This window comes from Pecten maximus, chromosome 14 (genome assembly GCF_902652985.1).
Source record: "Pecten maximus chromosome 14, xPecMax1.1, whole genome shotgun sequence".
Classification (NCBI taxonomy): Eukaryota; Metazoa; Mollusca; class Bivalvia; order Pectinida; family Pectinidae; genus Pecten; species Pecten maximus.
In genome coordinates this window covers 3,340,430-3,353,184 of record NC_047028.1, presented here as the reverse complement: position 1 = coordinate 3,353,184, position 12,755 = coordinate 3,340,430, and the positions used below count along the sequence as shown (strand labels likewise).

Sequence of the window (12,755 nt, the reverse complement as noted above, 5' to 3'; positions counted from 1 at the left end):
AAGTTAAATCTTAACTTTTCGAAATTTATTTTCTCTACACTATCAGCTTGTATTACAGTGTTGCTATTTCTAAATACTTTCAGGTGTTTGTAGCAAACCCTAACAAGCCAAAACCAATTCTGGATATACTGTTACGGAACAAGGAGCGCTTAGTAGACTTTCTTACCAAATTCCACACTGAACGGTCGGAGGATGAACAATTCATTGACGAAAAAACATATCTCATCAAGCAAATCACAGAACTGTCTGGCCCGAAAGATCAGATGGAGGTGAAATGAAGTCGCTGAAGTGGTGGGTCACACATCACCTAATGGAGTCAACGCATTAGATACAATATGTCTGATGTGAGTGACCACTCGAGATGCAATGTATATTGAAACTATAAGTGGTCGCTATAGGTAAAAATGTATGAATTATACAACAAGGCACTCTACATTTGACTACGTTCAGACATAGGCGGTGGCCATTGTTTTATTAGAACAAAAGGAACCTGTAGCTGTAGTAGTGTGCCATCTACTACGTACAAGTGTTAGAAACGCTTACATGGAGCGCTTCTGTACTGTTGTCACAATGTAGATCTAAATATTATTCCTCTGCAAAATCTACTAGGTACAGGACTAGATGTCATCTACATTTGTACAGTGTTCTTGCTATCACTGTACAATGTGTCCGACATCCAGCTTAATTGTCTAAATAACTGCAGAGTACTACTCCTGTTATTCCTGTAGAATGTTGGAAACTCCAATGCTTTCACAAATATTTATCAATAGTAAAATATATGCTTTGTATTGCTAATTTCACTTGCTTTTTAAAGCATTGATAAGGAGCGTTAAGTCTATGGATATCAGATTTCTTGACGACTTCTACAAAATATAGTTTTGCATCTAAAACTCTGTAGGATTAAAATTGGTTTAGCTGTCATAGGTTTTGACAGTAGGATTAAAATTGCTTTAGCTGTCATAAGTTTTGACAGTAGGATAAAATTGGTTTAGATGTCATAAGTTTTGACAGTACATAGCTATAGGATTAAATTGGTTTAATAGCTGTCATAAGTTTTGACAGTAGGATTAAAATTGGTTTAGCTGTCGTAAGTTTTGACAGTAGGATTAAAATTGGTTTAGCTGTCGTAAGTTTTGACAGTAGGATTAAAATTGGTTTAGCTGTCATAAGTTTTGACAGCAGGTTTACTGATCTGGTCAATTATTCAACAATAGTATGTTATGTAATTTTAAAAGTATGATACCTATATAAAGTATTCCTTGAGAATGATTCTGACGGAATAAATATTCCCCAGTTGGTAAGTCTACAGATTTTTTCCTTGTGGGGGGGTTTGATTTATGTCATTAATTTGTTTATTTTCGTAGTTTTGTTTGGTATTGTAAAATGTGCAGGACAACACTATTTTTATTGAGTAAGTGAAGTAGTGATGTGAGTATACAGGTTGTCCTTTCTCTTTAGGACACAGTTATATCATTATATGCCATATAACTAGATAAATATGCCTTTTTGTAGGTTTTTGTTACATTGTTAGTGAAACACTTGTCAGCTTTTGAAATCAAGGTCCTCCTTTCAGACTTTTTGTTTAGTCAAGAGAATGTTAGTACTGAATCTGAGATATACAATGGATTACTGCAGGTTATTAACTCTTAATCATAAGTCACCATATATATAATCTTATTAATCATGCAGAAATTTTTCAAATCTACAGCCTCTCAGGTTTCTTTGCAAATCTTTACTTATTATTTTACAACTCTTTGTTACATCATCAATTAATTTGGGATTTGAAATATTAGAAAAAAATCTAAACGTGTAATGACGACGGGAGACTTTGGATTTCATATCAGATTTGTTGTTGATTAAAAATTTGTTGAAAAACTGTTTCAGTCATTAAGAAATTTGTTTTTACATTTTATTTTACGATGAAATCTCGAGCTGTATACAATATAAAAGTAATAAATTGGTACCTTTAGTTTGATAGGTAGAGTATTTATGATGTTGAATAAAATCTGATTAGAAAATATATGGGACCGACAGTAGTTAAATGTATCTTATGTTTTACTTATGCATAATTTAGTGAATTTAATGGATTATTTTATGTGATGTTTGGTTTTGTTGATGTATATTAATATGTGGTCCTATAAAAGATCCACTTAACAATTCTATTACTTTATATATATTGGCATGTTTACAGAAAACAGTTTAAAATTTACCACAATAAATGTTACATGTAGTTATTTTAGCCTCTTAAGGCTTTCATGAACGATGCTGTATTTTTGAAATCCAAGTCATTGTTAAAGGAAACCAATTGTGCAGTAATATGTGGAAAGATGGTATAATCTAGAACATTAAAAGAAACATATTAATATGTAATTTCTAAATTTTAAACTGTTTCCTCCCCAAACCTAGCTCTTACGCACAGTATATTTTGAACTATTTGAATGTTTTGCAGAAATTTGAAAAGAATTTTTATTATAAGGCTTAGTATAGATATAGCCTTCTATCAGTATCTTGTGATGTTTTACAATCAGTAATGACAAAATAATGACTTCTACAGATTGGTCTTTAACATTCTGTAAAACATAATTTAATCAGATATTAATCTAGTATTGTATAAACCAGGTTCTCTATAATGAAATGGTTATAAATTTTCACCTTGATTTCTCGGAAAACTTAACAAAGAGTGTGCAACACCTGAAACAAGTTTTTAAACAGGATGTTCCAATACCATGGATCTCGTACAGCTTGTTGCAGTTTTTAAGTACATACATGATGAATATTTTATTGGAAATATTTTCTGCACCCAGAAAGTAAAATCTGTGTCATATCTTATTTTTGAATATGGACTAAAGAACAATACATGATACATGTGATGTAAAATGAGGGATAAGAGATTCATATGAATATGATGAGGAGTTTTGTAAAAAGGAGATGTGAAATGGGATATGGTTTTGTAAGGTAGAGGATTCATTTCCTATGAAGTCCTAACTTTCTACATAAGATGAAAATTAGATTGAAGGAATATTTCTTGTGTAAATTTATATTAAACATTCAAGTCAATGTTGGGTATATATTTCTTGTTTGAACATAAGTTATAAGACATCCTTGTTATTCTTGTAACTGCCTTTCTGAAAAATGTGTTTATGGAGAATTAATATCCTAAGTTTATCTCAGGGAAGAATATGGTTACAAGATACTCTTCTTTACCATAAGTGGCCACCACCAAAGATGTAAGACAAAACTAATAGCACAGATAAATAATCATAAAGAAGATATTGATTGGTTGATTATGTTTTTTCCCATTGTCTGTCTATAGACATACGTGTTATAATGTGACTTTCATTGTTCTGAATCTTTTAATATAGCATTCAGACCAAAGTTTATGAAGCTTCAGTTGCTATCATTAAGGCAAATTAAAACACAATAAAAGTTTATACATAATATGTCCTAGAAACTAAAATTATCAATGTAGGGACTTTATATGACTAGAGGCATGAGGTTTGCTATTGCAAGGGGAGACAACTAAAAAAAATAGCTGAAAAGATGAAGTATGTTCATTATTTGAACTTTTATGGTTTTATGCTTTTCTCCAAAGAATATTTGATATCTAGCACAATTATTTCTGTGAATGGCAAATTTCTAGGAGACATTTTTTATATAAAGAAAAAGCAGATTCTGTATTCAATAAATGGGCTGATGATTTTTATTTTAATATAATATCTTACAAATCTTAACAGATGATATCTTAATACAAGTTAAAAAAATATGTTCTGGAGATTTCAGCAATCATAAAAATTGAGTTCAAAGTATTATAAGTCAAAATCTGAAAGAAAGAAAAAATTCACCCCTCGAGAGTAAAATCTGGCATTTCACAGGAAATTTTGGAGGAGAAAAACCAATACTGTAAGTTTAAGTGATTTCACTAGTAATTTCTGACTTAATACTATAGACAGACCAGTAATAAAACAGTTACTGTTTTAAAACTGTCAAAAGAACAATGGATTTTAGTATCTGTGATTATTACAATACCTTGTTCTTAAGTTTCAAAGATTTGTGATATATATATTTAGTGCTATTAAGATTATTATTGATGTATACTTGGAAGTGCTAATACTGCTGTGTACTAGTATAGAAGATAATATTTACTAACTTACATAGATACACCTTGATATGCTTATCTGAGTATAGGCAAATGTAACTTCTCTGTGAATGTTATCAGTCTCTGTTATCACACTAGGTAACTCAATGTATAAAGTATTAATAAAAAGTACATAGAAACTGTAATGTAAACTTATCATCTATATTAATACATGTACAAGGTTTATGATAGATGTTAATTTATGTAGTTGATACATTTATAAATAAAAAAGAAAGTTTTTCTCATATTTCTCTAAGGTGTAAATTAAGTTTAAAATTTCACTTTTTTTTTTTAAATTTTAGATGTCATTTTGGTTTTTCTTCTTTTTATGATTTGATTAATATTATATAGAAACATTGAGAAAGGCATTTGTTACCTTCAGTAAAAATATTAAGTATTGTAACAAGTGTCTACCTATCTGTCAACTTTTAAACACATTTGTCACTAAATGTACACAGTATTCAGCTAGTTATAAGTACATCTAGAGAAATCCATGTGTCTCAGTCAGTAAAAAGAAAGTTCAAATACATCATAGTATTTCTGTAATAACTTTAGACATGCGGTGTGCTGGTCTTCATTTTACTGTAGGCACAGTAGTTAGTTCTATATAGCTTTCTGTTGATCACATAGTTAACTTTCAGGTTTTATAAACTTAAGGTAATTCCTGTGTTCTGTTAAAATTATCTGAAGGATTAATGGTATGAACATTGTTTCGGAAGGTTTTTTTTAAAAATGTCCTTGGTTATTCTAACATTGCCAGGCATCCTATTTACATTTCCTTGTCACTAACAGAGGAATGCTATATCGGTTGTCAGAAATTGATCATTATATGATTGTAGCTTATTTACACCTGATTTCAGGTGGTCGTATAAAGAGACTACAGACCTTGTAGGAGAGAGAGTGTGGCTATATTTAGTGTACTCGAGACAATGGATGATGAGTTTAAAATGTACAAACTTCTTCCTTATGTTACCTCCATGTTTAAGGTTTCCACATAAGAACTAGTGTTTGCTTGTTTAGATGTCCAGTGTAGTTTTAACTGTAATGATAAATGACAGTTGACTAGATTACTGTTATTAGAGGGGTGTGACACTGTCCATCTGGATCAGCCACTTACTCCTATTGTATATGGATATGTACATTTAATGTATCCTGGTTTGTCATCATGTTGTGTAACGATGGACTAGATAAGGCTTGTTTTCCAATGTTTTAACTTAAGTTTTTGATTGATCAAAATGTTACTCTGCTTACTTACTGCAAAATCAGAAAGGTTAATATACGAATAATGCTAATACTAATGTTTTTTTTTATAATTTATGTCCACAAATGGTGCATTATGGGTAAAGCACACCCATTGATAGATATTAACAAATACATCTGATACCAAATCATCATTGAGAACTCTTTTGATAATTAAATTTCTTGGGAGGATCACTGGGACTTTTAAAGCTAGATGGTTTATAATGTTGTACATTTTGCTCCCTGTAAATGTGTGGTTTTCCTATCCTCCGTGTTATCATTGGCACAAGTAAATCAATCATGATATATAGTAATTACATGTTATTATTTGCGATGATTTCTTCATTGTATTAACTTTATAGCGTAAACCCTGTAACATTATATATTGTCTATACTCACCATCGTTCCTTTGTATTTATTATATTGAGGGTTGTATACTGATATAACAGAATTCTTTGTAGGCTTCATGGTAGTCAATCTTGATATTGACCGTTAGCTACTGTTTAGTAAAGAGGTACGTCTCTTCAGTCAAGTAAAAATTCCTCTATCCCAAAAATTCATTTGATTCTAGGGGTAATACAGTTGTATTATGTAACTATTGTGGTTATTAATCTAAAGAAATGTCAGTCGGTGAATTATCCTGTTATGAAAGCTTCCTTTATGGTAGATTTGGAGGACAAATATGTCCAGAGGATTCCCTTTTTTGTTCTCACATTTATTTACATCAACCCAGTTTTGTTAAATTTCATGTGAAGGAAGTAACCAGTCATTTTCAGACAACTCAGGATACATGTACTTCTGAAATCAGTGATGACACATGTTGTGTATGTAAGACTGGATTGTTATTAAATACATATTTACCATTCCAGCACAGAAAAGGAAAAATCATTCATTGTTAGCAAAGAATTGGATCTGATGTATAATAGACCTCCTGATGACACTCAGTGTAACTTTGCAAGTTTGTTAGAATTGTTATGAAAACATTTTATCCATTTAAATTAAGTAAAATATCCTGTACTAAAAAAAACACAAGTTGATTCGTTGTTTTTTTCATTGTTATATTCTGAATCATTATTTTGTGTAATATACATTTAGTTGCACGTGTGACATTATATATATTATAACCACACATTTTCATCATGTCACAATGTTTTGTGTGCTTATAAACAGAAGAAATCACATTTTCATTATTAATTATATTCCTGATCCCTAATGTTCAATAAAATCATGTCGACTGATCAAAATCTTTATCTGCATGCACTTACGGGTACATGCTTGCATGTTTGCAGCATATTGGGAATAAAAATGAGATAATAATTCTGAAAATCTTAAGGATAAAAATTTAAACATTTAGACTTCACCTCTTCAGGCCAATACCCACCTAAAATCTTAATAACCTACGGTAAGATATACCGTTGGTGGCACCAGAATCCATTAGATTATCCAAATGTCCCAAAAAATGACCATGTTTTTTTTTCAGTTCAGACTTTTTTCTTCGGTGCTTTTCATTTCGTATTTCCTGCAATTGTTGGGGCGATTTATGTAATAATAAGTGTTACCAAAAGATGATTAAGATAGATTCCGGTGTGATAATAAAGTTACATGATACATATAGAATGTAAAAAGTATATAATTATATATTAATAGTATAGCTATTAAACAGCATTTTAATACCTTATAATAACAACAGTTTTATACGTTATCAGCCATGTCATTTTCCACAGATAACCAGAATTCACACGTTTAAGTTCGGTTTTCTCCATGACTTACTACCGGTATACGAGCATCCCAATTGTAAAATGATTTGTCAATACACTTTCTGTTTTAAGATGATATAATATACCTCATAGTGTTTAAAATGAAGAACTGCCGTATAAGACTTAAATTACTGTTGCCATGGTAATTCATGCGAGTCATTGAAATTTCCTGAATTAATGATACAGACCTTATATACTTGTGTCCTTGTCATATTAAATTTATTGAATTCATGCAATTTTTGTGAGGCCTAAAGGCTATTATATTATGAAATTATTACATTTTGTTAAATAATTTAAATTTGACATAGACATGAGCAGAGTGAAAGATCATCTTTGTTATAAATTTTATTTTAAAATATATGAAAAAATGTATTAATTAATCAAATTGGCCTACACAGCACAGTGCCCAACGAAAACCCACATGGTTGAACAGGTGACCCCAAACCTTAAACATCTTCTTGCTGGTATTGAAAATCAATGAAGCTTAAAATGTATCAGTATTTCTTGAAAATTTGTTTTTGAAGACATTAAAATCATGCAGAACGCTGGATTGTAGGTCTCAGGAATATTCTTTGTATTTTACAAACAATGAAAAAAGATGTTGCTGAGACAATTTTTCCTGAATTCATTAACACTGAAGAAACAAAATGTTGGTTCGCACAGATTAAATCTTAGTATATGATATTGCTAATCTTTACCTTGATTTAGAAACAAAGGAAAAAGTACTTGAAATGTGTATTTTTTTGACAAATATTTCTATTTATAGTGTTTGGTTAAGAATCTTTGTTTATAATTCATGTAAAATATTTACCTGAATACTGTAGCACATGCATGTGTATTATTTTAAATGATTAATGTATTTCACAGTGTTATGTTCCTCATCAAACAGAAAAAAATCATTGGTAAGGCCATTTGATTATGTTACAGGCAATCAACAAAACAAGACATTAAAAAGAACGGGATAACAAACTTGATGTATTGTTATTTTTAGCTCACCTGGTCTGAAGGACTAAGGTGAGCTTATGCGATACCATGGTGTCCGGTGTCCAGCGTCTGTCCATCCGTTAACAATTGACTTCTTCATAACCGCTAATTGGAATTAAACAAAATTGACTTAAAGCATCGTCGTGGGGTGGGGATTCAGAATTGGACATATGGTGGGGCTAACCCCCCGGGGGCCCCGAGGAGCTGGGCCAAAAGGAATCATTCTTGCTAAATTGATATAAACGACTTCTTCACTGAAACTATGCAATGGATATCGTTCGTATTTATCTGGTAGCATCGTTATGGTTTACAAAACAAGGTCATAGGATGAAGGAATCCTTGCGTGATGTCATCTCCCCAATTAGAGTCAATAATCTGACAGCTTCACACTCCACCCAACCACATTACATTATACCAGGCTATATTGACAAAACTTGGATTGTCAATTTTAATCATGTCCTCCAAAAGTGGACAAAATCATGAATCCTTAGTAACTTAGTAAAAACAAAAAAGATAAGTTTCCAAATTAGTCATGTACTCTTGTAAACCAATGCAGATATTACACAGCAGATATAAAATGAATTCATTTTAAATTCTCTGACTTACTTGCATTGCTGTGAGCTTTCAGTATTCTGTTCATATAATGGTATGCTGGTTGCAATAACTCTGTCCTGATTGGATGGGTTGTGGTACCATATTATGTCCTTGGATGGGTTGTGGTACAGTATTGTGTCCTTGGATGGGTTGTGGTACAGTATTGTGTCCTTGGATGGGTTGTGGTACAGTATTCTGACCTTGGATGGGTTGTGGTACAGTATTCTGTCCTTGGATGGGTTGTGGTACAGTATTCTGACCTTGGATGGGTTGTGGTACAGTATTCTGACCTTGGATGGGTTGTGGTACAGTTTTTTTCCCTTGGAGTGGTTGTGGTACAGTATTCTGTGCTTGGAGTGGTTGTGGTACAGTATTCTGACCTTGGATGGGTTGTGGTACAGTATTCTGACCTTGGATGGGTTATGGTACAGTATTCTGTCCTTGGATGTGTTATTGTACAGTATTCTGTCCTTGGATGGGTTGTGGTACAGTATTCTGACCTTGGATGGGTTGTGGTACAGTATTCTGTCCTTGGATGTGTTATGGTACAGTATTCTGACCTTGGATGGGTTGTGGTACAGTATTCTGTCCTTGGATGGGTTATTGTACAGTATTCTGACCTTGGATGGGTTGTGGTACAGTATTCTGTCCTTGGATGGGTTGTGGTACAGTATTCTGTCTTTGGATAGGTTGTTGTACAGTATTCTGTCCTTGGATGGGTTGTGGTACAGTATTCTGTCCTTGGATGGGTTGTGGCACAGTATTCTGTCCTTGGATGGGTTGTGGTACAATATTCTGTCCTTGGATGGGTTGTGGTACAGTATTCTGTCCTTGGATGGGTTGTGGTACAGTATTCTGTCCTTGGATGGGTTGTTGTACAGTATTCTGTCCTTGGATGGGTTGTTGTACAGTATTCTGTCCTTGGATGGGTTGTGGTACAGTATTCTGTCCTTGGATGGGTTGTGGTACAGTATTCTGTCCTTGGATGGGCTGTGGTACAGTATTCTGACCTTGGATGGGTTGTGGTACAGTATTCTGTCCTTGGATGGGTTGTGGTACAGTATTCTGTCCTTGGATGAGTTATGGTACAGTATTCTGACCTTGGATGGGTTGTTGTACAGTATTCTGACCTTGGATGGGTTATTTTACAGTATTCTGTCTTTGGATGGGTTGTGGTACAGTATTCTGTCATTGGATGGGTTGTGATACAGTAGTCTGTCCTTGGATGTGTTGTGGTACAGTATTCTGTCCTTGGATGGGTTATGGTACAGTATTCTGTCCTTGGATGGGTTATGGTACAGTATTCTGTCCTTGGATGTGTTGTGGTACAGTATTCTGTCATTGGATGGGTTGTGATACAGTATTCTGTCCTTGGATGTGTTGTGGTACAGTATTCTGTCCTTGGATGGGTTGTGGTACAGTATTCTGTCATTGGATGGGTTGTGATACAGTATTCTGTCCTTGGATGTGTTGTGGTACAGTATTCTGTCCTTGGATGTGTTGTGGTACAGTATTCTGTCCTTGGATGGGTTGTGGTACAGTATTCTGTCCTTGGATGGGTTGTGGTACAGTATTCTGACCTTGGATGGGTTGTGGTACAGTATTCTGTCCTTGGATGGGTTATGGTACAGTATTCTGTCCTTGGATGGGTTGTGGTACAGTATTCTGTCCTTGGATGGGTTGTGGTACAGTATTCTGACCTTGGATGGGTTGTGGTACAGTATTCTGACCTTGGATGTGTTGTGGTACAGTATTCTGACCTTGGATGTGTTATGGTACAGTATTCTGTCCTTGGATGAGTTATGGTACAGTATTCTGACCTTGGATGGGTTGTTGTACGGTATTCTGACCTTGGATGGGTTATTTTACAGTATTCTGTCTTTGGATGGGTTGTGGTACAGTATTCTGTCCTTGGATGAATTGTTGTACGGTATTCTGACCTTGGATGGGTTATTTTACAGTATTCTGTCTTTGGATGGGTTGTGGTACAGTATTCTGTCCTTGGATGGGTTGTGGTACAGTATTCTGTCCTTGGATGGGTTGTGGTACAGTATTCTGTCCTTGGATGGGTTGTGGTACAGTATTCTGTCCTTGGATGGGTTGTGGTACAGTATTTTGTCCTTGGATGGGTTGTGGTACAGTATTCTGTCCTTGGATGGGTTGTGGTACAGTATTCTGTCCTGGGATGTGTTATGGTACAGTATTCTGTCCTTGGATGAATTGTGGTACAGTATTCTGTCCTTGGATGGGTTGTACAGTTTTCTGTCCTTGGATGGGTTGTGGTACAGTATTCTGTCCTTGGATGGGTTGTGGTACAGTATTCTGACCTTGGTTGGGTTGTTGTACAGTATTCTGTCCTTGGATGGGTTGTGGTACAGTATTCTGTCCTTGGATGGGTTGTGGTACAGTATTCTGTCCTTGGATGGGTTGTTGTACAGTATTCTGTCCTTGGATGGGTTGTGGTACAGTATTCTGACCTTGGATGTGTTGTACAGTATTCTGTCCTTGGATGGGTTGTGGTACAGTATTCTGTCCTTGGATGGGTTGTTGTACAGTATTGTGTCCTTGGATGGGTTGTGGTACAGTATTGTGTCCTTGGATGGGTTGTGATACAGTATTGTGTCCTTGGATGGGTTGTGGTACAGTATTGTGTCCTTGGATGGGTTGTGGTACAGTATTCTGTCCTTGGATGGGTTGTGGGACAGTATTCTGTCCTTGGATGGGTTGTGGTACAGTAGTCTGTCCTTGGATGGGTTGTGGTACAGTATTCTATCCTTGGATGGGTTGTGGTACAGTATTCTGTCCTTGGATGGGTTGTGGTACAGTATTCTGACCTTGGATGGGTTGTGGTACAGTATTCTGACCTTGGATGTGTTGTGGTACAGTATTCTGACCTTGGATGTGTTATGGTACAGTATTCTGTCCTTGGATGTGTTGTGGTACAGTATTCTGACCTTGGATGGGTTGTTGTACAGTATTCTGACCTTGGATGGGTTATTGTACAGTATATTCTGTCCTTGGATGGGTTGTGGTACAGTATTCTGACCTTGGATGTGTTGTGGTACAGTATTCTGACCTTGGATGTGTTGTGGTACAATATTCTGGATAGGTTATTAATATAGTTGTGGTTGAAGGTTTTTGTGCCAGACATATCCCTTGTAGCAAGACCATATTCTAAATTAGTTTAAAATTCCATTCTACTGTATCTGTAGGGAGAAAAGCATTCAAGCTTACACTTAATGCATGCAGCCAAAATCTTGTTTCATAACTTCAATCAATTTGCAAGAACATCGATGCTGTAGAAATATTTTCGTACACAGCAACTTCCTTTACAAAGTAAATGGGAGGCCAACTACATGAGCCTCTCTTTAGAGATGTTGCACACAAAAATGAAACAGTGGACATGAAAGTAAAGGGTTCTTATCTGAAAGAGCTTTAGTTGTAAACTGGAGCCTATTTCATTAAACATACAACCACGGGGCCAAGAGAAAATAAACTGGAGATGAAATAGTGAAAATGATTGAATTTCTGATCAACATCATCTTTGTGAGTTTGGTGACCGGGGTATTGGCATACTGTACCCCCTAGTCTGAATGATTCTTTATCTTTATCTTAATACAGTAAAACCTGCCTTAGTGACCACCAGGATTATTAAGAGACTCCCTCTCTGATGTGACCATAGTTTCCATTCTTAATGTTATTACTATTATCTCCTTGACTATTCTTAAGAAATCATGTTTATTTGTGATGTGTTATCTTTAAATAACAAATTCTTTATTGGCCATGTGATGTTTATCAGATGTACACTGTAAAACTCGAAATCTATGTTACAGACTCTTCAACATAAGCCACCTTGATCTTTACTTACCTGTCCAAAAGGGACAGGCTGCAACAATGCTGTTTTATAAGTGTGATGATTTTTGGTTCGCAATTATTGATTTTCCATTTCTAGATAGTAACATCCAAGCTTCCCCCACCTACGATGTTTACATGTCTTCAATATTCAAGAACTTGTTTCTTTTATTATGATTTCTACGACAGCTGTT

The 12,755-nt window shown here is 34.5% G+C and overlaps 2 protein-coding genes across 4 annotated transcripts in view; one reads left to right on the top strand and one right to left on the bottom strand.

Annotated features, from left to right (window-relative positions):
- Positions 1-8,100, top strand: part of LOC117341667 (protein Mo25-like) — a 37,684-nt gene extending 29,584 nt beyond the window's left edge. For all 3 annotated transcript variants that reach the window (XM_033903533.1, XM_033903534.1, XM_033903535.1), the window contains exon 8: positions 84-8,100. In XM_033903533.1, the coding sequence (XP_033759424.1) occupies positions 84-278 (195 nt within the window). In that variant the 3' untranslated portion in view covers positions 279-8,100. The remainder of the gene's footprint in view (positions 1-83) is intronic.
- A 712-nt stretch (positions 8,101-8,812) lies between these two features.
- On the bottom strand, positions 8,813-11,860 carry LOC117342624 (adhesive plaque matrix protein-like). The gene has a single exon (XM_033904822.1). The coding sequence runs from the start codon at positions 11,858-11,860 to the stop codon at positions 8,813-8,815; it is 3,048 nt and encodes a 1,015-aa protein (XP_033760713.1).
- Positions 11,861-12,755: the final 895 nt, after the last annotated feature.

Excerpts from the sequence above, each read along its gene's own strand:
- LOC117342624 (XM_033904822.1), bottom strand. The coding sequence starts at position 11,860 with ATGTCTGGCACAAAAACCTTCAACCACAACTATATTAATAACCTATCC.